Source organism: Chamaea fasciata, unplaced genomic scaffold, assembly GCF_029207755.1.
Source record: "Chamaea fasciata isolate MVZ Bird 193981 ecotype frontalis unplaced genomic scaffold, bChaFas1.0.hap1 SCAF_20, whole genome shotgun sequence".
NCBI classification, from domain to species: domain Eukaryota; kingdom Metazoa; phylum Chordata; class Aves; order Passeriformes; family Sylviidae; genus Chamaea; species Chamaea fasciata.
This window is the reverse complement of record NW_027094105.1, coordinates 9,694,042-9,720,754: the sequence shown is the minus strand read 5'-3', so window position 1 is coordinate 9,720,754 and position 26,713 is coordinate 9,694,042. Positions and strand designations below refer to the sequence as shown.

The 26,713-nt window shown below is 44.7% G+C and overlaps 2 protein-coding genes across 2 annotated transcripts in view; one reads left to right on the top strand and one right to left on the bottom strand.

Annotated features, from left to right (window-relative positions):
* The window catches only part of STRBP (spermatid perinuclear RNA binding protein), a 73,792-nt gene extending 62,926 nt beyond the window's left edge, over positions 1-10,866 (top strand). Inside the window, exon 19 of the mRNA XM_066201368.1 lies at positions 9,352-10,866. The gene's annotated coding sequence lies outside the window, so the exon portion shown is untranslated. The remainder of the gene's footprint in view (positions 1-9,351) is intronic.
* Positions 3,468-26,713, bottom strand: part of RABGAP1 (RAB GTPase activating protein 1) — a 63,445-nt gene continuing 40,199 nt past the window's right edge. Inside the window, exons 14-26 of the mRNA XM_066201362.1 lie at positions 20,320-20,433; positions 19,552-19,626; positions 17,269-17,394; positions 16,645-16,788; positions 15,050-15,091; positions 14,594-14,722; positions 11,917-12,009; positions 10,861-10,971; positions 8,095-8,199; positions 7,531-7,614; positions 6,649-6,720; positions 5,970-6,167; positions 3,468-5,165 (exon numbers count right to left, since the gene is read on the bottom strand). Coding sequence (XP_066057459.1) covers positions 5,043-5,165; positions 5,970-6,167; positions 6,649-6,720; positions 7,531-7,614; positions 8,095-8,199; positions 10,861-10,971; positions 11,917-12,009; positions 14,594-14,722; positions 15,050-15,091; positions 16,645-16,788; positions 17,269-17,394; positions 19,552-19,626; positions 20,320-20,433 — 1,416 coding nt within the window. The 3' untranslated portion in view covers positions 3,468-5,042. The remainder of the gene's footprint in view (positions 5,166-5,969; positions 6,168-6,648; positions 6,721-7,530; positions 7,615-8,094; positions 8,200-10,860; positions 10,972-11,916; positions 12,010-14,593; positions 14,723-15,049; positions 15,092-16,644; positions 16,789-17,268; positions 17,395-19,551; positions 19,627-20,319; positions 20,434-26,713) is intronic.

The following is a 26,713-nucleotide window of genomic DNA, read 5'->3' as shown; positions in this document are numbered from 1 at the left end:
AAACAGAGGATCAGAATGATTTACCCATAAGTTCAAGGTGTATTAGAAACACATTCCATAGATTTACATCCAAGACACTTCAATTTTACTACACGTCCTCCTAGCAGATCGTTTTTGCACAGGGACATAATACAACTTTCTGATCAGATTTGTAGGAGGAACCCGTGAATTATCCAGCAGCCAGTGGTGTGACCGGCTTTCATGCAGGTCCTTCACGGGGAGAACAGCTCACGGCAGCCACTCATCACATTATAGATCCAATAGCTCCACTTTCTTAGTTCTCACAGCCTATTTCAAAGGTTTCCACCTCAGGAGACCTCAGCTCAGACCTGCCTGCCTGTGACAGGCTGCTATGAACATCACCCACCTCCTGCTGAAGGGCTGCTGCTGCATGGGAAGAACTCACTGCCTGCCTCAGCCTGAGGGGCCTGGGGGTGGTCTGCCAGGGGAAAAGAACAGACAAGGCCATTTAAACCCCATGCAAATAAAGGCGAAAATCTTACACCTTCTCTACAAGGGCCATTAATGCACTACAAGTTCTGTTCAGGTTTTCCCCAAAGTATCACTCGTTCCCAGCGGTTATTGTTTGGATCTAAAGCTCTGCTGTCCTCCGCTACCCTGCCGCTCTTCTAACACCCGCAGACTCTGGAAGAGCTCTGGGAGGATGAGCACGGTTCCCTCAGGAAGCACCGCCCCGCCCGAAGGCCGCTGCTCCCCTCCAGCCCAGCGGCTCAGCGGTGTGCCTGCGCTGCGCACCCCTTCTTCCCGCGGGACGGCCCCTGCCCGGGCCCCGCTCCAAGGCTCCTTCTCCCGGCACGGCGCCTCGGCTCTGCCCGGCCCTCACGGCAAACACAATGGCGCCGTTGGCGCCCTCGCGGCCGAGGGCCGCTCCTGCTGCCAATCACCCGCCAGCCTATCAGAGCTCGCCGCGGGCCCGAGGGCCCCGCCCCAGGAAAAGCGCGGGAAGCCGTGAGGGCGCCGAGGGGGCGCCCGGCGGGGTTTGCGGAGCCGGCGGGGCTGGGGTGGTCTTCGAGCCCCTCCTCGGCTAAAGCCACCTCGAACAGCCCGGTTCTACTTCGGGTAGCTCGGTTCCACTCATCCCCCATTCAGCAGGAACTCAACGCCACTTGACTTCAATGCTACAAGCATGCCTCCCGAGCAGGAGGGCTCCGCTCGCCTCACAGCCCGAGCTTCCTACTGTGCCTGTGGCCAGATTATCCCGAGGGAAAGCCCTCAGGCCCGGATTGCACTGTCGTGCTCATCAGTACGCAGAAAACGCAGCAAAACCAAGCCTGTGTTGCTCAAATGCATTAGGATGAGCAGTGGTAAAGTCTAGCAAAATCCCTATGAAGAGACCTTGATGGTCTTTGGCAATAGAGAAGGAAAAAGTACTGCACTATAACGAGATGGGAAAAGGAGGAAAAATTAAAATAGAAAGCAACCCCTTGAGTGTCCACTGATGGCTCATTTCCAGGGTTGTTTCTTTTTTAAATTTAGGGAGGACTCTCAGTTCAGTTAGTGGGCTCACAGGAGCTTCCCTGCTCCATCAGGGCTCCGGGCACGAGGCTGGGTGAGCGCCCGCCTGCAGCGCTGCCCCCGCACCCGCCGAGGCTGGAAAACCTCCCTGGATTAAACTCTTATGTTAGGCACCTCCGAAGTGTCTAAAGTTAGGCTGGATGAATGTGAGCCAAGCTGTTGAACAGATGGAGTGAAATCCTCCTCTTGATAACAGGAACTTTATATCACTGCCACAGATAAGAAGGGCAGCTAAAAAAAGTCAGGGAGGTAGTTATATAAATTTCAAGACGGCTTACCAGCAATGCTTAAAGGTAAAACTTTCCGATAGATCCTGAATATCCACTTCCAGCTGTGGACCCTGAGCTGCCAAGAAGTTCTGCAACACAAATGAGATTGTGACACTCGAGCTCCCACACTGAGACCATTGGAACTTAATGATACAGCACAAACACGCAAAGCATTTGGAAGCTGGAGCCTGGGGCACAGGAGATTAATCCCAGCATCAGCAGACTGGCACTGAGCTGGAGTTCTGTACTCAAACCCAGCTGAGGCACATGTGAACAGAAAGGTGATTGACTGCCAGAAAATAACCATCTCATTAATGCCCCAAATGCCACCAAACACACTCATTCCTTTCTCTTACAGGGCTGTAAAATACTCATGCTTACAGCAGCTCTGACTTAATGTGGTTTTCTACCTTCCCTATTCATAGTTTTGAACATCTGCAAATTCCATTTCTTCATATTAAAACTGACCTGCTTCCTTGTCTTCACATGTAATTCTGCTTCCAAAGATGCACATCTCAGCCCTGGATCCATTTTTCTTAATTAGCTGTGGATATTTTAGATGGAGTTGGATGTGAAATACATTGTTAATATTTATTTCTGAGCACCAAAAACCTTCAGGTAGGCATCTAAAATAATCTATGACTGGAAACTGACTATTAAAATGTTTTGGATGAAATGCTGTGAAGCAATTATGCCGGTTCTGCATCCATACTAAAAGGGGAGTATATGCTGCATGCAATTGGAAGGAAATGTTTATTTAGGGAGTGGAAGAAATCTGAACAATAAAGCAGCTTTTTCTCTTCCTTTAAGTACCTCATTTTTGGAGGAAAGTACACTATTACACTATTTCTCAGTCCCCTGAGGAAGACAAGTGGGTGAAGCGTTCTTGGGTTGCTTCCTCCCATTCCCTACTTACCTTTCAACTTTCTCTAAAGGTCACAGTTATGGAGAAACTGCAGAGCTGACCTTACCAAGGGACGCAGCTCTGAGGAGACAAAGCAGCGGAGACCACACACAACCACACAATGCCATTCTCTTAAAGCAAAATACGGCTGGCAAAGTGACATCACAGCAGCCTCCTAGAGCAGGGCTGCTTTCCGAGCCACCTTTGGTGGTTTTGGTGACAAGAATCCATTTGCTCTCGTGATTATCTCTGCAGAACACAGGGCTGGGGAGTGGAGCTGCCCCGTGACCCAGTTAGTGCAGCCCTGAAGTCATGAGGGCTCAGCCACGGCTACAAAACCCTGCTGAAGATGACATGAACCACACTTGACCCCACAGAATTTGTTACTGATGGTGATAAGCAGAGATAGCCTACATTTATTTTGCAGATTCAAGCAGAATTTGCAGGGCCACGGGGAAAAAAAAAAAAAAGTTCTAAATTGGACATGTTTGAGAAATACTGAGTCACAAGTTTCAAGCTGTACAAGGTCATTTTTGCAGTTTCTTTTCTCAAAGCAAACCCTAGATTTTATTATATAAAACCAGTGTTGGCAGCACTCAGAACATGCAGTCTTTTTTAGCAAAGCCCTTTGCAGCATGACTGTGGTTTCAGTCTTGGAGAAGCCTGCAGATGCTACTGCTTCTACTTTAAGAAGAGAATTAGCTTTATATTGCAAAATATTTAATAATTTTCTGTTCAAATGAAATGAAACAACAAAATAGTTATACAATTTTACTAGTTTATATTTCAATTCATAAAGTATACACACTGCAACTATGCTACCACAATGTCCACGCACCTAATATTGATGGAGTTACAGTAAATTTTTTTTTTTTTGGTATTAAACAATAGAGATAATGTATGCAGTTAAGGAAAAAAGCTTGGACATAGCATGTTCTATCCGGTAGTTACAGAGTACATTAGCTAGCATTAGTACAGTAAACAAGAAAAAGTTAGAAATACAAAATAAACCAAATATCTTTATATACAAACCAGTGCCTCTTATTGTTACCAGCTTATACTCACACTGCACACAAAATTTATCCACTGATGCAATAGATACTTCAGCATAACACAAACCATTATAAATTAAAAAAATTACAAGGTGCAAAACTCCATTCTACAGCTTTCTGGTGAGAACTCAATACAATCCAAGGAATGAGAACTCCAAGCACGTTTAGCACCTATTAGTGCAACTGCATCGAGCGTGAAAAATGACCTACACCACCTCAGAACGCTACCAGGGAAGCGAGTTGGACAGCTAGAGATGCTCGCAGCTACACTCACGCTGTGATTTTTGCCTCATATATATCTCAGTTTATTGTTTCTTTGTCCCATTCATACCTATGTGCAAAACTAAAACCCGGGAGCCCTGTCTGAGCTCCGCAGAAGGCCTGCTACAGCCGGGTAAAAACAAACAAACAAAAACAAAACAGAAACCTGACAAAACCCAGACAGACTCCATAGAATGTCAGACCATCCACATAACTCGTATTATCAGCACTCCTGGTGCTGGGGATTTGAACGCTGTTGATATGTGGATCAAACACTATGACACAAGTGAAACGGAAATTTGCCCACAATTCCGATTATTCTTGCCTAGCACTTTGACAAGTCTCCCAGCCTCCCATGCCAAAAAAGCCCAGAGTTGCATAGAATTGATTAGTAACAGAAAGAAATGCCAAACACAGAGAGATGGATGCTGCATCTGCTAAAACAAAGTGGGGCTGCTCGACAGGAATGCTGAAATCATCCCCATTCATAAAGCAAAACATGTCACCTCCTACTCTCCATTTCCTACCTCTGGGGACTGCTTTCTGGCACTGATGTAGTTCTTGATAAACTTGTATTTTTTGTTGCATTTTTTTCCTTTTTTTTTTTCCTTTTTTTTTTTTAACTTTGTTAGTGACACTTTTCCTTGCAAATAAAATATTAAAAAAGGTTATAACTGTAAAAAAACCTATCATATGTAAACTTAACAATTAGGGTTTGGTAAGTTCTCGTACCTAGTCTGTGAAAAGCCTCCAGCCAGACGCAGAATGGAGTGTTTCTCTGAAGAGCTTCAATCTAGCTACATCACCTGTTAAATATCAGTAGTATGAACATCCCATGTCTAGCAATAAAATCCTCTCCTGTGTTTCCATCCTCTTTATCACTGACCTATTGAAATCCTGACATGCTGTGTTTCTATTATATTTACATTCTGGTCCTCTCATGTCACAGAATTAAACATCTGGCCAAGGAAGGCAACAAAAGGTGTTGTGTTAAGAAGGTGTGTTTGACAGAACTGCTTTTCAACAAGTCTCTTTTCCTTGGACTCCAGTCACTGTTTTTATAGAGCTTATTGTTCTGTTGAACCATGTTTTCTTCGCAGCTTGTACTTCATTCAGGGCCAGACCCAAATGGTGCTCCAAATCCTGCAAACAGAAAAGCAATTTCATTAATTTGTTACACGTTCACAGCACAAGGTTATAGGAGATAAACTCAGAAGGCTCTAGAACATCTACGAACTCTTGGCCACTTCAGAAGTTTAAGTCTTACATAAATTAAAAGCAGCGCAATAAGCTGACAAAGAGGGAAAAAAAGCTTTGAAAAGCAAAACAAGACTTGTGTCATTGCCCTAAGTGAAACATTCCGCCTTCTTCAGTACATCCAAACTCTTTAATTCTCTTCCATCTGAGGAGGAGCTACTCTCACAGGAAGTGGACTTTCCACAAACTAATTTTTACCTTCCTGTGAACAAGGCACACTGACATCTCAGTTCTAGGCTAAAAGCACAGTGTTGTCATATTTGACAGAAATACTTCAGGTACCTGGAGTGCTTTGCAATCGTGTTTTAAGAAACATGTCTAACATTTGTCAATGTTACTTCTTCATTTAGCACTGATTGTGAGATAAAGACATGCATGATTCAGTACTCTGTCAGAGCTTGGGCTCCTTCCAAGCAGTTGCAGGAGATCAGGCAGCCAGCACTGCACTGCAGACAGGCAGATGTCTGGAAGCTGTAGTGGCTGCTAAATACAGTTCATGCAATTTCAATTATATCGTCTGCACACACCAACTTTCAGACGCAGTGTTTGGTTAAATAACCCATGCAGGAAATAGCAGGTTATGGTTTCAACCGACAGGATCTCTTCCAATCCCTCTACAACTCACACACGCATTTTTCTAGGAATGCACACGCGCTGTACAGACTACAAAACAAACTCCCAGAGCATTACCTGTATTTTACATTCCGCCTCCACAAGCTGCAGCTTGGTCTGGGCCAGCTCAAGCTCCATTTCCCTCAGCTGGTTCTTCAGTGTTTCCTTCTCCTCATCCGTGTCCTCGTCTGAACCATCCTTGGCAGTGCTGGCAACCTTCACACGGCCTTCCTTATTGAAGAACTCGCGGCAGTGCTCGCAGTCATCCACCTTTTGCTAAAGCAAACACCTGGCTGTGAGCGACGTGCTGGGGGTGTGATCGAAGCCTCTTCCTGCCTCTGCTCTGGGGGAGCAGCTCAGCACCAGAGGAAGCACTGATGGGAACTTTTGGGGAGGCACAGCCGAGCAGGAGCTCCTGCCAGCCCCAGACTCCCGGCTTTGGAAACACTGCTGTGTTATCTTGCTACAATAATGGGCTCTGTCCCTCCCCCCTGTTACTTTAAGATAAAAGACAGAGGATCTCTTCCAGAAAAAAAAAGATCCCCTCAAAAAAAACCAAACCCAGCATCAATATTAGCAAGTAACCACTACAGCATGAGAGGGCTCCCCTTTTCTCCCAGATCTTCCCCTCATAATCTTCCCTTTCATCTATGGGGACTCTGAGCCACCGTTTTAGCAATGAATAAATTGTGTTTGGCCCTATGATTTTGCAAAGAGATTGAAACATTGTAGACTGTGGATCTATCTGGTCTCTTACCCGTATTTTCTCAATTTCAGCTTTATTTGCTGTTTGTTGCTTTTCCAGTCGCTCACTCAGCTGGGAACAAATCTGACAAGCAAAATTACGTTAACAGACCATTCATAAATGTAAATTCCCTCCCAGATGAATGCTCAAGCGCAAATAAATGCTGCTGCAATATTAACATGGATAGTCTAAGGACTCTTTGAAAGCTAGAACAATCCAGATGCTGCATTAAGCTGTCTCATTGTACATTTCCCCATTCTCTACATCTTCTTCTATCCCCATAGGAAAAGGTGCAGCTCCAACATAAGTTATTAATAGTTTGGCCTTGGTAAAGGAGCCAGAAAAGGTCAGGAAGAGCATGGACCTTTGGTTGCCTTTGGGAGAAAAAGCCAGGCAAGACAGAGTAGTAAAAAAACCCCAATTCATTCCCTGAGACCTGATATGGGCCTACTAAAGAGACACACGAATTTGCTCCCTTGGTACCTTGTGACCAGGAGCCTGAATGCCAAAGCAAAGTCTTGAAAGGAAAAAGGCTTTTTTAAAATTTATTTCTGAGGTGCATTTGATTGACAAAGGGAAGGTGAGAGAGAAGCTTTTTTTGGCATAAGGTGCACCTTTGATATCCAGGAGCCCATGTGAACAAGGTTTGGCTGTAACTGAGGCTGTGGTGACTGCTGATCTACAAATACCCACATCGGGGGCAAACAGGACTGACCACTTCGGGATCTCGGCCAAAGAAAATGCAAAACCAGCCACAGGCTTCCCGTTTAGAACAGCTCAACTGCGTCCTCAAATGCATGGCACAGGTGACATTGATTCCCAGAAATGTCCTAAATACCTGAAAGTACCCTTGGACTTTGATAGCAAACCACATCATCATGAAGTTGTACTTACCTGTTTGTAGTCACCAATAATGGAGCTGTTCTTTTTGATCTCTGACTCTGCCTTATCTAGTTCCCTACGACACATTTCCTTCAGCTGTAAGGGAAAAAAAAAAAAAAGAGAAAATAAAGGGTTTATATAGTTGTAGTCTGAAAAATACCCAAGTGGTATTTCTTCCCTGTCCTTAACCTCACTGCTCTGCTCTAGCCAGGGACCCAGAGCCCAGCTGGGGTCCATGCAGGCAGGGAAAAGCCAGGCTTTGGTGGCCACCACTGACACAACAGTGGGCTGGCCAAGGAAAGGAAGGATTCAAAAAGTGCTGACGGATGAAGTCCTGCACTGCCTCTCTATGCAGCATCTGGCACAGGCAGTGACTTTGTGATTTCAAGTTAAAAATTCCCCACCCTATGAAGCACCTGGCAGGAAAATGCCAAATTCTGCTTCGCTGACGTCCTTTACACCACAGAGGAGAGACAAACATGACTTAGAACATTAAGCCCTTCCCACACTTGTCACTTTTTATTTTTATCGTTTCTGTACTGTACAGAACAGTGAGAATGACAGAAATGCCCCAACCTGAGCAGATTCTTCCTCTAGGCGCCTCTTTTCTTCTTCTGCATCAATCAGCTTCTGTTTGGTCATTAGCAGCTCCTTATTGAGGGCATCTGCCTTCTCCTCTGCCTGAAACACAGAGTGGAGGCTGAGCAGAGGCTTCCCTGCTGTGCCTCCACCAGGACAGAGCCAAGAGTGCAGCCACTCCAGTCTTATTAAGGTTGGGTTCACTGTTATTAAAAACAACAAAACTGTCTTCTGAAAATTATTTTTATAAAACATCCCATCTGCAAGAGCAAAGCAGCAACATGTCAAAATTAATGACCACTATACTCCACCCCTCCAAAATGCCTCCTTGAATTCAGTGATTAATTTTAGCAAAACTGGAGTAGGGATTGCTCCAAAGAAATCCAATACCAGAAAAAAGGATCATTTTCTTGTCCAGTCTGGGAGTTGATCAATACATTCTGAAGACAACCAAAGGCACAGAACAGCTCACAATGAGCAAGATCAATAAAAGACTATAACCAGCTCAGACCTAAGTTTAATTTGCAAACATTCAATAAAAACAGAATTAATGAAAAATGCCTCTAGAACATTTAAAAACCCCCAGAACTCTGTGACACTTCCCAATGGATGTGTTACCATCCCAGAAAATACCGCATGAAAAGACTGAGCTGCCACAGCAAATATAAGTCAGGCCCCTCTCTCCTTTCTCCTTAAGGGAAAGAAACGTCCCACCAGAAACCAACAATCCCTTTTAACTGCAGTTTTTAAAGTACAAAAATATATTGTTGAGAAATTTCAAGCTCTTTATAAAACACTAAAACTGCAAAGCCATCTTTTCCTGTCTCACACACACAACACAGCACATCCTAATAGGTGTATGGATTCTACACAAAAATAGATCAATAACTCAACTGATATATAAAATCTTCAGAAAGTATCTGCACTGATTCCCTTCAAAGAAAGAAAATCAAAAAGTGAATTTTAGTCCCTTAAAGTCCTGCTGATCCTTTAAAACAGGCAGCAAAGGCAAAGAGAACATCTTTTCATTACAGATGGGGTTTAAGCTGTTTTAAAGTTAAAGAACACTGGGATGTAGGAGCCCAACAACAGTAGAAAAATGAAGCCTATTTTCTGGTCTAGTGAAAGGATATTAAGGAAATTCTTGTATTTCCAAATGCTTTGTTTTGATCTTTTCGGTTGCAGATTTCAGACACGCCATGCAGGTATCAGAAAAGGTGTGTTCAACAATGTCCTTTGGTACTTTCCTTTCAGGACCTCGGGCTGACAGAATGAAACTTATCACTTCAGGATCCAATTAGAAGAATTAATCATGTCCTGAAGTAGGATCAAACCCTACCTATCTCCTCCCAGGGGATAACCCAAATGCTGCCAACATCATTTGCCATCTTTGAATACAAGACTATTATATATCATATTAAGCATATAAATTTTGCCTAATTTTGTTCCTCTCCCAGCTCTCCATAAAAAAAAAAAAAAGTAAAAGTATAACTGTGTCTCATGCAGGCTCAAGCACCCACAAACAACAGTTAAAAACTGACAGAAAAAGCATCTTCAGGACAATTTTTGCTGGAGTCCACCTCCTGGGTGCCACTGCTAGGCTACCACCAGTGGGAAGCTTCTGGAAGCTTCACTAATGAAGAGAAAAAGCCTAGGCAAGAGGAGGTGAACATACCAATGTGTGGGGAAAACCTGCTTCTAGAACATTCTTCTATGATCCCCATTTTAACACCTAACAGGAGATGGAATAAACCCAAAAGCCACGAACCAAACCTCATTAAAGCAACATTCACCCATTGGCATCAACGTTTACTATGAATAGTTTTCCAACAGCAAGTTTCCAGGAGGCCGTGGGAAACCTTAAATTGTCTGAGGCAGATCCAGTGAAACATTTTAAAGCCTGTCAGCTCCTGCACTGTGCAACTTTCAGAAGTCATTTTCCTTTGAGAGTTCAGAAATGCACTTATCTTGGTACAGAACAAGAATGGCAAAACATGAGCACTTGAACTCTTCCCCTCATCTCCCCATGCAGACAGAGAAAATGTGTTGTAGCCTCCCCTGTGCTAGAAATGCCAGTACCTTTCTGTCTCTGCATGTCCTGGAAAAAAGAAAAAGCATATCCTAATAAAATCTCCCACAACTGAATATGTAAAGAAGGGAGCGGGACAGCAAGCTGAAAAAACCTCCTGTAACACAAAGCAAACCTGAAGTTTCCTCCTGAGAGCTCTACTGATCTGGAAAGAGCCCAGGATGAGGAGTTCACACGGGCAGATTCCAACACGCCAAATGGAAACCACAACACCAATTTCAGAGTTGCCTGAGGTACCTGAGAACCTGATCCACGCAGAGCCAGACAGACTCAGACTTTCAAGTTTATCAGGCACTTTGCAGAACCTGTCTGCTGTGAAATTGTATTCATAAAAATCCCAGCAAAACACAAGCCAGCATCCATGTTATGATCTCTGTGATGGTTCAAAGACTTGACACACCTCCTGCTCGACTTCCTCAGAGAAAAGAAAGCAACTCCTCAAGCACAGGCTGTCCTTCCCCTGCAGTCACTGTGAACGCTTTCCAGAGTCAGGAGTATTTCAGTCAGCACTCCCATTTCCCATGGAGCTCTGTCACAGCCCTGCACACTGTCAGTGTGCAATACAGACGTGGAGGAAGGAATCCTGTCCCACGCACAAAAACTCCATGTATCTCCCCATCAGTGAGAGAAGGAACAAGGAGTTAGCCCTTGTCTGCCCTGAGGCCATGACTTACATTGTCCAAGTCCTTCCTCAGTGCAATCTTGCTGGTGACCAGCTCGTGGGCGAGGTCGTCGTTCTCCTGCTCCAGTCTCATGTTGGCCTCCTGCAGGCGCCGGTTCTCACGCTGTGGGGACACACAGGGGCTCTCAGAGCTGCCCACTGAGGCTCTGACACACACACAGATACACACCTTGCACCTCCAGTGTGCAAACACAGCTCTACCTGCAGGAAATTCCCCGGGACAAAACTACAGCCAGAGTGTAAGCGTCAAATAAATACAGGACTAGCCTTGAGAAGACAGCAGGTGTGAGTCTGCTCAGCCATTCCTTGTTGAGCTACAGAAATGTTTTGGAGGTCTGCAATAGCAGGGGGCTCATTGTGCCATTGATACCTTATCAGGAGTTTCCTACAAGTACTGCTTTTCTTGCTCAAAATCGTGTTTGTATGCTAGAAACAGGTAAGAGAGGAAAATCCTGGGAAAAATACTCTATTTTCTCTCTCTCCTGTTACAACTCTCAGCACACAGATACCAAAGAAAGTTTACATAAAACTTCTCTGATTAAAATACATTAATTTTTTTTAATCTATGTCTCTGTGTGTGTTATTGTGGTATGTGCATGCACACGTAACTTTATGTGTAATTTATCCCTGTATTACATTTATTTGATAAATAAACCATTTATAAAACTATATGCTTGCTGCAGTATACATCATTTGAAATTCGGAAGAGGAGTGAAAGCAGGAGCATAACCATGGAAGGCAGAGTTGGAATTAGTCAGGCATTTCCTTTCTGTTCATGTCTTGTGGTGCAGCCAGCCCGTTAAACAGGCTCTAGTGAACCAGTTCTATAAGCCCAAATAAAAATTCATACTATTCCTTTCCTTGCACAGCTGGGCTCACAACGAGCCCATCCTGATCAACATTGCCAACAGAGAGACATTCCCTTCACGTTCACGGAGCTGATTGCTCTGTTGCATCCAAATTGGCCAGAAAACAAAACCAGCTCCAAAAAGAGTCCAAGCAGCAACTTGCTGTTTCTTAAACCAGACTGGAGAAGGTAAAGCATTACCTCAAATCTTTCTATGGGGTCCTCCTGTTGAGCCTGCTGCTCTCTCATGGCATGATATTCCTTCTCATATTTCTTCAGCTTCTTCTGGCTAATCTAAATTAAAGCAGCCCATTAGTTCCTGCCCAAGAACACTGATAAAAGAACACAACACACACAGGGTTATGGAACAAGCTCCAGGCAACTCCTGCCTTCTACAAAGCACAGCTCATGGCTTCCCCCAGCTCAGGTGTGGTCAAAAACTCAGTTCCACTCAATACAAAGATAGCAGCCTCTTCCTGTGGAATACAGGGGAGGTTTCAGAAGGCACCCAGAGCATCCTGCCCGAGCTCCCCCTTGGGGCTGCACAGCTCCCTGGTGCTCCACACACTCTGCAGAGCTTCAGCAGAACAGACACGGTTCATTTTTGGACCGGCCTGATGCTGAGCCTTCTTCAGCTGCTTTTCCAGCTGTAACATTTATCGCCACACAGAAGCATTTGGTTTACTTTACACGAGACTGTAAATGCTGAAAGGGCAAGCGCAGGCTCAGCTGACATTTCTGCCCGCGTCACTCAAGGCCGGCAGCAAACAGCCCCGTGCTGAGGTGTCTGGGCAGGCAGCAGCCCCTCAGAGGCACAAGGGCTCTGCCCCTGGCTCGGACACACACAGCACCAGCACAGCCACCCTCACAGGCCCCCAGATTCCCCTTCTGGGAGAAGGGACAGACAGGTGATGCTGAATTCAGTATTTTGTGCCCAGAGTTCGGGTCCTGCAGGCACAGGGAACACAAGGGAAGCTGTAACAGATCCTGACCAGCATTTTCCTGGTGTCATCTGTGCCAGAAGTTACAACGGCTCAGCAACACAGACCACACCAAGATCACTGTGAGCATTTCATACGCAAGACATTATGCACCTAAATGAAATCTCCAGCACTGAAAGTTGCACCTAAACATTTATTACTGCCCCAGTACACCAAATAAATTTAAAAGCTATGGCTTAGATTTCTTCTTTAAAAACCCTCTTCTGAGAAGCAGGTTGAATTTCACACGCATAAACGCCAGGCAGAACGGAAAAGGTGTTTGGTTTCCCTGGAGTCTGGTTTTCCCGGTAAACCTTCCCGGGCGGGAGCTGCAGAAAGCGGTGGCCAAGCTCCCTCTAGTGAGAGCCGAGCCGAAACGCCTCTCGGCACTCGGGGAACGCTTCTTTGGAGATGCCAGCCCTTACCGGGAGTCGGGCCGACCACACCACCACTGCAGGAGTTCTTCCCGCAGCCCAGACACCCACCGAGCTAACCCTCCACTGACAACGGAGCCGGTTACTCGAGGAGATTGTTTCACTGCTCTGCCCCTGCTCCAACACCGCCCAGAATTTGGGGGTTTCACACCCCACATCTCCTGCAATGTAAAGTTAGATCCTGACAAGTGAGGCACCCACCATGCCAGAGGAAAGGAAGGCAGGCACAACCAAGGCATTTTCCCCTTCTGCTTTTCAAGTGCATTAAGCCAGTTTGGTCTTTTTAGGTGGTATTTGTCATTGTCGTGAATTCTGGGCACGGGAGGCCTGGGGAAGTCAGCAGGGATTCTGGGCTTGCAGAAATGAACACTGATGTCCCACCACATTTTTTTCAGGGGCACAGGAGGCAGCAGCAGCTCTGCTAACACCTGTTGCCCAGAGAGGTGAACTCCCCAACCCTGGAAGGGCACAAGGCCAGGCTGGACGGGGCTTGGAGCAACCTGGGATAGTGGAAGCTGGTCCTGCCCATGGCAGGGGTGGAATGAGATGGGCTTTAAGGTCACCTCCAGGCCAAACCATTCTGTGACTCTATGACCTGATGGCAACAGTGAGGAGTGACTTTAAGAATCTGGTGGTGTCTCCAGCTGATGACTTCCTGACCCCCTTTCCAGCAGAATGCTGCTCTCATCACAACGCCTTAGCCAGGCTGCTTTCCCCTTCCTATCAATTATTTATTTTGATATCAGGCCCTTTTCTGCTCAAGGAAACACTTCCAAATACAGAGTTGGAGATTTCTACCGACAGCAAAGGACCCATATTTTAGGTCAAGGAAAGCAATTACATGCAGCACTCCCATCGGGGAGGTGGTACAGAAGGGTTCTGTGCTGAGCCCAGCAGTGCTTCCTCCACAGCCTCCCCGTTAATGCCCCCAAAGCACTCCAGGACACCACGGCAGCCTTGCCATGTCCACTCAGAGACTGCCTGTGCCGCTCCACACAGCACTGGAACACAGGGAATTTGGGCAGAGTGGGAAGAGGAATGAGTTTTTATTTGGAAATATAAAAGGCAGATGCACTCGTGAGGATGATGTGAACCAGATGCATGTGGAACATTTAATCTGTGGCTAATGCTATATGATTAGAGAGATAAAATAGCTTTCTTCTTGATCATTCTGTAATTTCTACATTAGTGTCACACAAGATAATGCTTGAAATCTGTGGAGAATACTGGTATCCACACTGCTGCTCCATCTCGACCACAGAACACCTGGAATGTTAACACCCCAGGGAAGCTGTGTACTTCCACACTGACACTACAAAGAATTTCTCTAGGGAATTTCAGGAAAAAAAAGTACACTTTGAACCATGTCAGTGTACAGGACTCCAAATTAATCTCCCTGATCACAGGCAACGAAGCTGCACTTGCCCCTGGAGCTGGAGGCTGCAGCAGCCCCTCCCAGCTCACCTTCATGTTGCAGGCCAGCTCCATCAGCTTCTTGGCGTTCTCCTCGGAGCGGTACCGCTTGGGCAGCTGCACCCGGAAGAACTTTAAAGCCCCTTCAAAGTCAGTCAGCAACAAATCATCCTTGGTAGTCTGGAGACAAGGAAAGAAACGCCAGGAAACGACAGTTTTTAACAGTTACTGAATCCCAGAGACAATAACGCCACAACAGCTTTGGAAAGCTGCAGTAACATCGCTGCTTCTTAACCTTCCGCAGAGAGAGTTTGTTTCTATTTCTGCAACCCTCCACTCCACCCCCCCAAAAAAGCACTGTGCTCACAGGACATGCCAGATTACAGCACGTGTGCCACAGGCAGTTGTTGGCTTCTCAAAAAAACTCAACATATTTCTGTAACAGGCACTTAAATTTTACATGGCGCAGGGAGATGCATAAACCACAGTGTAACGCTGTATACTCACTTTTAATAATCCCAGTGCAACATTGAAGATAACACTTATTCCCTGGAAAGAAAAAATGACAAAATAATTTAATTTCTCAGTATTTACAAGCTTGGATAGGAATTTATTTGGTGGGTTTTGTTGGCTGTCTAGTTTCTGTGAAATGGAGAATCAGGATACTTGCGTAACCAGGTGCTATATAATTCAAAGGCACAAATGACTTTGCAAACAACTGGCAAAATATCTTTACAGGAGAGTCATTATAGAGAGCAAAACACTCAACACTGGTTTTACTGCCTCCTTAGCAGTCTGAAACTCTAAAATCATGCTGTGCACTTTATTTTATTTCTTAATGAGTGGTTGGTCAGCTGAAGATAATTTAACTTTCATACAGCAACTTCTAAAATCCAAATGCAGTAATATATACACCAATATATTAAATTCTGGTCTTCACAAGCTGGGATAATTCATGCAATGAAAAGGAAAGTGACTCACTGTAGGACAGAGTCCCACGGCATCTATTCTGCCTCTACTCCTTGGAAGAGTTCTATTCATACTGTCCAATTAAATTAAGTGCAAACAGTTCTGTAGTCAGGAGCAGCTCACACCTTCTTCAGGGGTCCCACTCAGAATCATGATACATTGCTCATCGTATTTCAGGATCCTGCTTTTCTTCTTCCCACCAAGTTAGTCCTTCACTATTACTTTAAAATGACGAAAAACCCCGGAAAACTTCTCTGTGAGCACATTTACTGTTTGTGAATTGAAAATGTGTTTCTAAACAAACAGAAGTGATTTTCTCCATACCATCTGCTCTGTCTATTCCACTGGCACACGGACAAAGCAAGCAGGAGACACAAGAAAAGGGCAAAAACACTGACCAGGAGGTTTGTGAATGCTGAAAGCCTTCAGTAAAGGAAAGGCAGGAAATCAGCCACTTCACGGGAACAAGGGCAGATCCAAGAAGAATGGGTGCATAAAGTTACCCAGCAAATCATTAAATAACTCAAGGATGCTTCAGTACAAAATGGGATTTGCTCACTGGTGGTAACAGTGCTGACTGTAGTTACACTGCTTACACACATACCACTACATACACTGCTCTAAACACGATTACAGACAATGCCTTCATATAAAGAACTTTGCTCTCTAAATGTAAGTTGTGAAATACAGAGAGACTTCAAGTTTTTCAGGAGAAAGAGCTTCAAGCTTGTTAGTTTACCAACATGAGAGTTAGCTGGGCCATTTTATACACAATGGCCTCCATGCAATAATATGATAGGAAAAAAAAAGTCATCAGGTATTATAAGGTGACTTCAGAAGAGAGGAACCCACATATTTGTAAATCAGCTCTCATCACACTGTACAGAGTCTCCTCACATAGATTCACCAGTGCCACAGGGAATAGGAGATTATAATCTTTTATCTAGCTATTGATTCTTAATTTGTTTCTTTAAAATGCTGAGAATCTTTATCATTGCAGAAATGTAACACTTCTACATAAAAATATCACACGCCTTGCTCTGAGAGAACAGATAGTAACAAGGACATGAACCAAGATAGTGACAAACTGTCAAAAGCTGGGAGCTGTGCAAGTCTCCAATTATAACACATACCTCACACAGGAGCAAGTCAATAATATGGAAGACCATGTAGAGAGGGAATTTCGCAGTGAACAGGGTCAGGAACCACTGGGAAGCATACATGTGTGCTTCAAGGCTGATGTCCAGAAAGTGGTTATACAGATCAGGAATGTATTCCTAAGAGTAAAACACACAGAAGCAATCACAGTTAATTTAGGCTATTTTGGAACTGTAGCTGAACCCCCAAACTACAGAAGGAAGTTGGGTGGAGCGACCATCAGTGCAGGGTCCTTCATCCACCTGGCGTGACAGGAACGGGCCTGGGGGCCTCCTAAGGATGCCAAAGGCTTGTCCTGGGGTGGACGCCCAGCAGAGGCATCCCAGATGCTGGGATTTGCCTCAGCAGTGGCTGTGCTGACAGCAGAGCCACAGCAGAGCCACTCCAGGTGTCAGGCACACCTGCCTTCAGCAGCACCACACTGCTCCCGAGACCTCTGCTGGAACACCTGGGACAGTCCTCGCTCTCCGCCCTTCCTCACAGCTTACAAACACCATCCGCCCTTCCTCACAGCTTACAAACACCGTCCATCCCACGAGAAACAGCCAGAGCTGAACCGCAGGCTCAGGCCCCTCCACCCTCCCCGGGGGAGCCCCCACCTGCATGAGGCGCTCCAGCTGATAGAACTTGCAGTGCAAATCTTCAAAGTTCTGTTTGAAAAGTTCCCTGAGTCCATAATCAAACATGATTTTGACCAGAACACTGAAAGCTTGCTCCTCAGGCATCTGTGAGACAGGAAAGTGGATTTAGCACAGAGCATTGAAACCTTTCACATCAGGTCGATCTGCCTGAACCTCCCTTCTCCCACTGAAAGGCTGACTTGCCACGACTTTTTAATCCAGTTTAAATGGAAACAGGAGTATTATCACACAAAATGAGGTTTAGTGTTCCAAATGGCATTTCAGGGGAATAAACCACCTCTCCATCACCCAACTAAAAATACATCTTCCAGACACAAAGACCAAAGCAGTTTCCCAGTGTCTTCGTTCCAGACCTCATCAGAATCTGAATCTTAGAGATTTTGACCAGCCTAACCCTTTGTCACCCACGTAAAATAAGGCAGAGTCAGCGTTACTAGAGGATGTTAAACAGGATACTCCCCTTATTCTTAACGATATATTTCCCTTTTTCAATGACATTATTACACTCAATGTTCATTTATTAGATGACATGAATAAGTGAGACTGGTAACTGCTAAGAGAACTTCCACACCTCACAACTCAGCACTGCTTTGGGAAGGTTCAATGTCCCTTCCCTGCCAAAAAACTGAAGGAAAACTCAAAGCTCATCAGTGTTTTGACATTTTTCCCTGCCCTTAAAACTCAGTTTTAATATTTCTGTAGAAAAGTCTTGACTTCAGGTCAATTGCTGCTTTCTATAAAGGACAGAACATCCATCTCAAGTATTCTATTATTAATCTGCAGATGGAGTTTATTAAAACAGAAAACTTTGCTGAAACATTCCAAACTGAAGGACTGAAGGACTCGCAGAAACGTAATTTCCTTTTCTGCAACATTTGCTTTTATTATTTATTTTCCCTAGCAGCCACACTCCAAAGGCTGACTTCAAAGAGAAACAAATAAAAAAGAAACTTATTTGAAATTTAGCTTTCCTTTAAATGCATACGTTATTCCCGGTAGCCACAAGTATTGTTAAAGAAAGAGCTCTGGAATAACACGTGGCTCAGCCATGAGAGTGAATCTCTCTAAGGCAAGGGACCCGTGACAATGAAAATCTACAGGCAAGCACATCTGTGTCAGTAAAAGCGTTCAGCTCTCATAGCAGGAAGCATTGCCCTTCTCTATCTGATTCAGTGAGGAAATAAAGAATTAACTGCTCATCTAGGAAATATTTCAGATTACAGTTACAAAGAACTAAAAGGTTGTTATCGTTAATCACTTGGCTTTTGTTTCACAAGAATGGAGTTTACAATCTCTGCTGTATCCTCCCCTGACTTTACAACAGTATGGAAAATCCTCCCCTGAAGGCCAGACTTCCTCTTCCACCAAAAACTGCAGAGGACTCTTCATGCTCAGCCCTGTATGGCAGCAACAGCTGGGGAAAAGAAACCTCAAAGCACTGCTGGGCTCAGGAACTCTGCAGCTCCAACCACCCTTGCAACAGAAACGCTGACAAAAAGCAGACGTTGCTTTGAAACAGAACAGTCTAGAAATACACAAACACAGATTTCTAATGCTCTTGTATTTCCCAAGCGCCAGCGAATCTAAAACTTTTGCTCCTGACAACCATAAATCTCTCTCTAGCTTCTGAACACACCAGCAATTAAAGGATATTACACTGATGAGATCACTTCTATCAACAGCAATTAAGTTTAAAAAAGCATAATAGAGTTTCTTTTAAAAATACGAAGGTATTATTGTATCCTTCCCTAACCTCTCAAACCACGGAGCACAGGACAACAGCCCACAGGCAGCACAGCCTGCACTGAGACCTAATGAACTGACACCCCTTCAATGTCCTAAATACTCCTCTGTGTACACAGGACGTGGCAAACACCATCCGTATTTCTGACCGATTCCAATAGAAACACCTCATAAAAGGCTTAAATCTGACCTTGAAACCCTGTAACAAAAACATTTACACTGTTGTCTCACACACAAATTCCATGCCTACTACTGCTCCTCAGTGCAAGCCTGAATGGAAGGGGTCCTAGTACAGGAACACGAGGGCGTGAACACTGAGTCCTTACAAACAGCACAGCAAGTCTTCAGCAAAGTTCTCTTCCCTGTCTAAAATCACTTTCTTACTGACCAACATCTAAGTGGATGTGTGCCCTGCAACCCTATTAGCTCAGAAGTCTGTTCTAGACAAGTGGAGCAGTATTTAAGTCTAGAAGAGCTGAGGGTAAAGGCACCACTTACATGTAACAGCAGCACAGCAGCGAGGAATGACTGGCCTTGGCAGTAGCCAATCTCTTCATCATACACAGAGTAGGCCTGAAAGAGGAATTAAGACTTTACTGGTACCTGCCTCAAGCTAACAAACACAAATGAAACAGAACACTGCACTGAACACAGCTCCATACAATTCCCACGGATGGAGTGCAGCCCTCGGCATCCTAACAAAGGGAAAATCGGTGTGACAACCAAATTGGGATACACAGAGGCAGTGGCTGGTTCCAGTGATGCACCAACGTTGCTGCAGCCTATTAAGCCACTTATCTGAGTGCTTTTGTCTCCAAACTGGTCCCACAGGGATGTTAGGAACAGGGAGAAACACCAGGAATTCAAAAGAAAGTGCTTGAAGCTTAAGCCATATACTGAGCTGTCCATTTTTGCCTCTTTCTTCCTTCTAATAACCAGCTTCAGTGCATGCCTATGGCTTTATAACCTTTATGGAGGTACACAGTCATCTCCAGTTACATAATTTGTCCAGCTTGATCCAGGCTGACAGGCCAGGAATGATGTGAAGTCTTTGCACCAAACACTTCAGTGCAGAGGAATCCAGAAGGGCTTTGGGTCCCCGGTGTGAATAACCAGAACCCAACAGCTGAGATGGGGAGCAGCCTGAGCCCGGTGCCAGAGGCTGTCCCCGTGACAGACAATGGTAACACATCCCCCTTCTTCTCACACTGCTGATGATGTTGAATACAAGTTACCAAAAGCAGGCCAGAAGAACTGAAAGAATACCTTGCATATTTTGTACAGGGAGTCCTGGCCATCTCCCCCAGTATCTTTAAAATAATCATGAGCAGGGAACGTTCGATTGATGTCTCGGGTGATGGCACTGTCTTGTGGAGACTCCTGTCAGAAAAAGAAAATAACATGCAAATTAAAACACATCAAAAGAATATAAATTACAATATGCTAGGATTGTGACTTGGGAGATTAGCACTGGGTTCTGTGCACTGTTGTAGATCTTACAAAACCCAGTGTACCCCAGCAGAGCTGGCAGCTGCAGATAACAACTGGGATAGATTTGGGTAGCTCAGCACATCTGGGGAGGTCAGGGAGTGGCAGAAGGAGCTCACACACACACATCCCCACCCCATTTGTGATCCAGACCAGGGCAGAGCGGATGCAGCCACCCCTCAGAGATTCCTGGATGCCAGCACTGCCCAGGCACGTTCCTGCTATCTCACAACTGCACGAGTCAGCTGTAAGCAGCAGCTGCCCAAAACGCTGTCCCTGAGGTTCAGCTTGAGGAACCACTCCTCATCCTCTCCTCAGAACTCAAAGAGAGAAAATAGATGAGGATGAGCCCTGGGGAGTGTCACTCAGGAAAACATGAGGGAATGCAGGGACAGGTCCTGTAGGAGCCGGGATTTCAGCATGAGGAGGATGGCACTTTGCTCTCTACGTCACTCTGACACCATCAGTTTCAGGTGCCTTGGACATCTGGAAAGCTGAACGGTAAAAAACAAACGGGGTTTGATCTATCCAAAAACCCACGTTTCTGCCAGGCAAATGGAAGAAGGTTAGAAGTGAAAGATGGTAAAAAAGTACACGGTGTAATCAGTGTAAGGAACATCCAACACAGCCTGTAGTTCTTCACAAAATGATTTTTCAAACAACAACGATAAAATTACCACAGGGTGCTTCATTTTCTCTTCTGATTTTAATCCAAGGTTAATGCTCCTCTCTGGGGCTTAACACAGACATTTGATTAGGAAAGCATTATGCTGCTATTAGAATGAAGACCAGATTGTTTTGGAAATTATATCAAAAGTACTGTTCAGCATTCCAATTTGATAATAATTAACATGGTAAAGAGGTCTGTCTCATTAAAAGGGAATCAGAAACAAACCAAATCCAACGCTCAATAAATTTCATATAAATAAACACCTCTTAAGTCAAAGACAATTATGCTAATGGCTGCCTGTCAACTTCGGCTGGCTTTGCAAGCAGGGAAAGACAAAGCTCAGAAACAATTCTGCAAACTTTAAACATGTGAGTACAGACTTAGTGATATCTTTTAGTTTCTTACAAGTTTGCGAGACTGAACTGCAGTGAAGTAGTCCCAGGAGCACGGGTTCTGGCCACTGCCAGCAGCATCTGTGGTACCACACAAGTGCCTTTCCTGAGAGTCACCTGTGTTCTGCTGCAATGGCAAAAGAATCTCAAATCCACTTGCCTTTTAATCCACTTATTTAACAGCAGAGACCAAAGCATCTGGTTGGAAACTCTTAAGAGAGGATCCTCAAACAAATCACTCATTATGGCTAAAGAGAACTAATTAGTGGCCTCTCTGGCTTTGCGTGACTTGCTCAGCTCTTGACTCCTGTGTCTCAGTACAATTCCTCAAGCAATCCAACGTGAGTTCCTGCAGCTGAAACACAGCTTGGGGAGAGAAAAATCAACGGAAATGATAAGGTTTAAAAAATGTTTTTCAAACCACGGCTTTGAAATCTCCCCATTAGTACAAACTGCTGCAATCCAAGCATTGTGTAACCTTTTCTTTACTCCTATTTTTATACCTTGCTGTGAGAATTGGCTCAATGGGCAATTTCTCATGCTTTCAGGGGACTGGGAACTGAAGGAAACCCTTCTGAACCCACACCCTTCACAAACTGGGAGTGAAAAATAGAAAGCTAAGAATGACAGGAAGAAAAAGAAAGTAATAAAGAAAACAGAGTGGAAACCAGCCATGAGAACTGAGGCAAGTATAGTGAAGATTAGAATTCTCATAACAGTTTGCTGCTCTGAAGGAAAGCAGGAAAATGTAGATGCTCAGTTTCAGAATGTGCCCTTCCTCCTCCTCTTTATGCACTTTAAAATATTAGGGGACTTATATCAAAACCTTCCTCTCCAGTTGATTTGAACAGAAACTCCGTGTGTAATTATGGAAACCAGGATGCAGTCCAGCTGGGAAAAGCCCATTTATTCTGTCAGGCTGCATATAAAAGCATATTGGTTCCCACCTCCTAAACCTGACACATTTAAAAGATATTTTCCGTGTATTTTCATGATCTCGCAGGGAGCATCCTAGGATCTGCAAACCATGTCATGAAGTTACAGCCTCAACAGATTCAGGCTGAGACTGTGTTCCTTTAGAAGCTTTTTCTGTAGCTTAGGGCACAATTAAAGACATGGAAGAGCTGGAGTTCCCGCTTCCTGGGACTGATCTACTTGCAGTTTTCAGCAGCTCAGGTTTATTCCTCCTAATCCCCTACATAAACCCAAGAGGATGAGGAAGCTGCAGCAAAGCATTGCTGAAGGACAAGATTTGTGATGAAAAGAATGAAGTAAGAAACCTCCAGAGAACAGAGGGAGCTGCCTGCTAGAAACGGCTCATCACCCAAAGATCAGCTCCGGGAGAAAATCCCCTGGGGGTATAAAACGAGGCCAGACCTGGACACAGGCTGGCTTCAGAACCACCACACCAGTGGAGAAAGGCCAGGGGACCACACTTCAGGCTCCCCCTGCCCCAACCCCCAGAACGATTCCAAGGGTGGAATTTTGCTCACTGGTGAGTTATCTGACACACCCAAACCGTGCCTGACTCTTGCTCTTGCCACAACGGATCCATTTCCACATTCCAGTTATTCCTCAGGAGGGTCCCACTGGCTGCAGGAATTCTGCCACACGGTCAGAGATTACTGTGGGAAGGGTCTGGAGCCTCACTCCACCACTGGAATTTTCCTTGCCTTGCCAACGTGGTGTGTTGCTGCAAGGCATGGACAAGCCACCCTGCACCAGGGACGGATTCCAGCAGATCCAACACGCAGAGAGAGCCAAAACTCTGTGCAGCTTTCACGGGCAGCAGCAGGGTGATATTACATGCTGGGGAGAAGTTACTTGGAGCAGATCTGCACATTTTAGGTACATTCAAACCCATTAAATGGTTTTTTGACAGCTGTTTTCAGTGTGAGCAGGATCCTGTGCCGCCACAACTATTTTGCAGGCTGACGGCATTCCCACAATTACTTTTATTAAGCAATATTTACATTCATTTTTACACAGAGTGCACTTCCTGCCTTTGTCTTTGCCCAAACCACTGGAGAAGGTTTCGGTAGGAGGAATTACACCTGTTACTGAGACCTCAAGGAAGTGACACAAACCACACTGGCAGAGTAGCGTACTTGTTAACTTCCCACAAGGAATGCCGCCTGCAGAATGTGTTACCTGGAGTCAGCACCAGCCCGGAACGTCCACAGATAAAGAGGATTTGTGGAAAAAACCTGAATAATTTAGACGAATTTGGGCTGGTTAGACACTGCAATTGGATACAATAGTGCATTGATACAGCATAGTTTCAGGCCAAATATGGCAATATAGTGCAATTCTAAAAATAAAAGTGAATCCCTTGTGATATCCAGCCCTTTCGCTCTGTTCGTTTCCTTTTAGGGCTCAAGTTTCCCACAGGAAAATCAAAGCGAGGAGTTTGCCCACGGTGCCCTGCAGCATGTATGGATAAAGCACGAACAGCTGCCAGGCTGGAAGGCTCTCCTGCCCCTGCACTCACGACAAGACTATTTAGAGCAATCAAGAGAAGGGAAAAAGCCCCGCCCGCTGCCAAGGAACACACCTTTGGCAGCTCAGGAACACAAAAGTCATCCCAGACAAGCCGTGAAAACATGTGATGTATCATTTATTTCTTAAATGTATTTATGATCCATTCAGACCTTTCAAATAAAGTGTACAAGTGCATTTCAGAATAAAAAACTACACTCTTCACACAGCTCTGTAGAACACTACATTTTATCAAGAAACTTGAAGCAAAAACTTCCTATTAAACCACCCATGCATCCTTTGGCTACAATAATATCACCGATCAACAAGTACTGCTAGTCAATTCCGAGTTTCCCTTTAAAGAGAAGGAGCATCCTAAAATACGCCACCCCTTCCAGAGACCTCTCTTTAAAGAGAGAATGTTCAATAAATTAGCTAGGCTTTTAGGCAAAACAGTAAGGCTACTTAGTACTGTTGATGCATGATCCATATATTTGGAGAACAGGCAATCCCAGGCTATGTGAAATGCGTCAACAGCCCTTGAAGTTTTAGTAGTATCAAGATTACATCAATCCAGAACAAACGGCAGACAAAAATGTAACCAGTGGAACAATCACTGAAAAATGTGCAGTTTCTTGTAGGATGGGAAGTGCTGATAACAGATTCAGAGAAGTGTTTATAAAATCCGCTAAGAACCACATCGACATTCTTAAAATTACATATTGTCCAAAGCCCTAAACTCTGTGGCTGTACAACCACTGCCCTGTTAAACTGCTTGTTTGGGGATACACACACACACACGTGTAAAATACACAGGTACACTCATTGGAAAGCAATCAATTTAACGTGGCGGTGACTGTACAACTGCACAGCACGCAAATATATATATGTATGTACATCTACAGCAAAAAGGAAACAAGCCAAGAGATGTATGACACAGCTGGGGTACACACCATGTCAAAAGGGAATAATACATTTCTTGGGAGTTTTAATAGCTCAGAGCAAAATTACCTCTTGGAAATAATTATGCAAAGATTTAGAATCAGATATTTACATGCTTCCAATTTATCTAGCTCCATTTCATAGTTAAAAATATGCAAGTATTATTTTAACTCAGTAACATTTGTCATTTTTGGCTCAACTGTAGTTTTTCTTATTATTAGTTGAAAAATCAGCTACAGAAATGTCTATTAAAATCACGGGGTGGAAGAACCCCCCTCCCCTGTATTTTAACAACAGTTCTGAGTTGGCACAAAACAGGTAATTCTGGAGCCCCAACAGCAACCCTTCCTCAGCTGCCTTGTGCATGAGAACACCCCTCCCTTGTCTGAGGCAGAGCAGAGCCAGCAGAGCCGAGGACCATCAAGGAGCCCACCCAGACAGCCCCCGCTGTGTCAGAACTAAACCAGAATTAGAGTCTCCAGGGTCTGGCTGCCTCTAATTCACCTCTTTGCTTTTCTAATCCGCTTTGGTGGAGGTTTCCCCACAGTCCTTCCTAGCAGGGGTTCCACGCTCACAGCTCTTTCTCGTCTTTTAATACAAAACAATTTCCAGCATTAAAAGGTGCACAAAGTTCCTACAAACACACACATACACATTCTCACCTGTGATTTCATCTACTCTAGGCCTTTTCACTGACATTCAGGAAAAAACTATCGGTTGGAACACTGCTCGCGTAAGGAGCTGGATTGTCTCCCACCAGAACTCCTTACACCAACCCCTGACAATGTCAGATCTCCACAGAACACAGCAGAATAACCCCACCGGTGCCTTCTGCTGTACCAGGTACTGGGAAAGGTGCAAGGAGACAGGCGGGACACCAGGAAAAATGAGCATCACAGAGCCACGGAGTGGCTTGGCTTGGAATGGACCTTAAAGCTCATCCAGTTCCACCCCCTGCCACGGGCAGCAGGGACACTTTCCACTCTCCCAGGTTGCTCCAAGCCCTGTCCAGCCTGGCCCTGGGCACGTCCAGGGATCCAGGGGATCTCAGCTTCTCTGGGCAACAGAGAGGTGTTAAAGCAAGATCACTCCACTGTATTTCATTCAGCAAAGCAACCTAAAAGCACATGCACGCACAGCCTCCCATGCTCGTGGTTTAACTGTAAACAGCACGTGAAGAAAACAATTTAAAAAGGTACGAATACAATTCTGAAATCCCTGAAGAAAAGACATACCCACGAGTATTAAGAACGGTAAAAAAGCTCATCATTAGCAATTGCAAACGTGTTTCCATCCTGTTGCATTCATTAGAGGAATACAAAATTGAATCTAGTGTTTACATGCTAGAATTACAATAGAAACTAGATTTCAAAGGTTACATATGGAGAGAAATGTATCAGCATAGGAACCTGCAAAAGACTGTGCTGTACAGCATTTCCAAAGACATGAGTCTGTCAAGACAATACAAGGATGGCAAATCCTTCCAGACAGTTCAAAAGCGTGGCTGGAGGTAATGCTGCTTTCTGTCCTCTGAAAGGATTAACTGCACCAGTATTTTTAATAAGTTTTAAAGACAATTCAACCTCAAGAAATACCTAACCCCTCAAAAACTGAGGTGATCAGAAACATACAGGTACCTTACAGCCCTCAGGTTTTATTTCTTTGTACACTAAACATCAATTCATTCGAC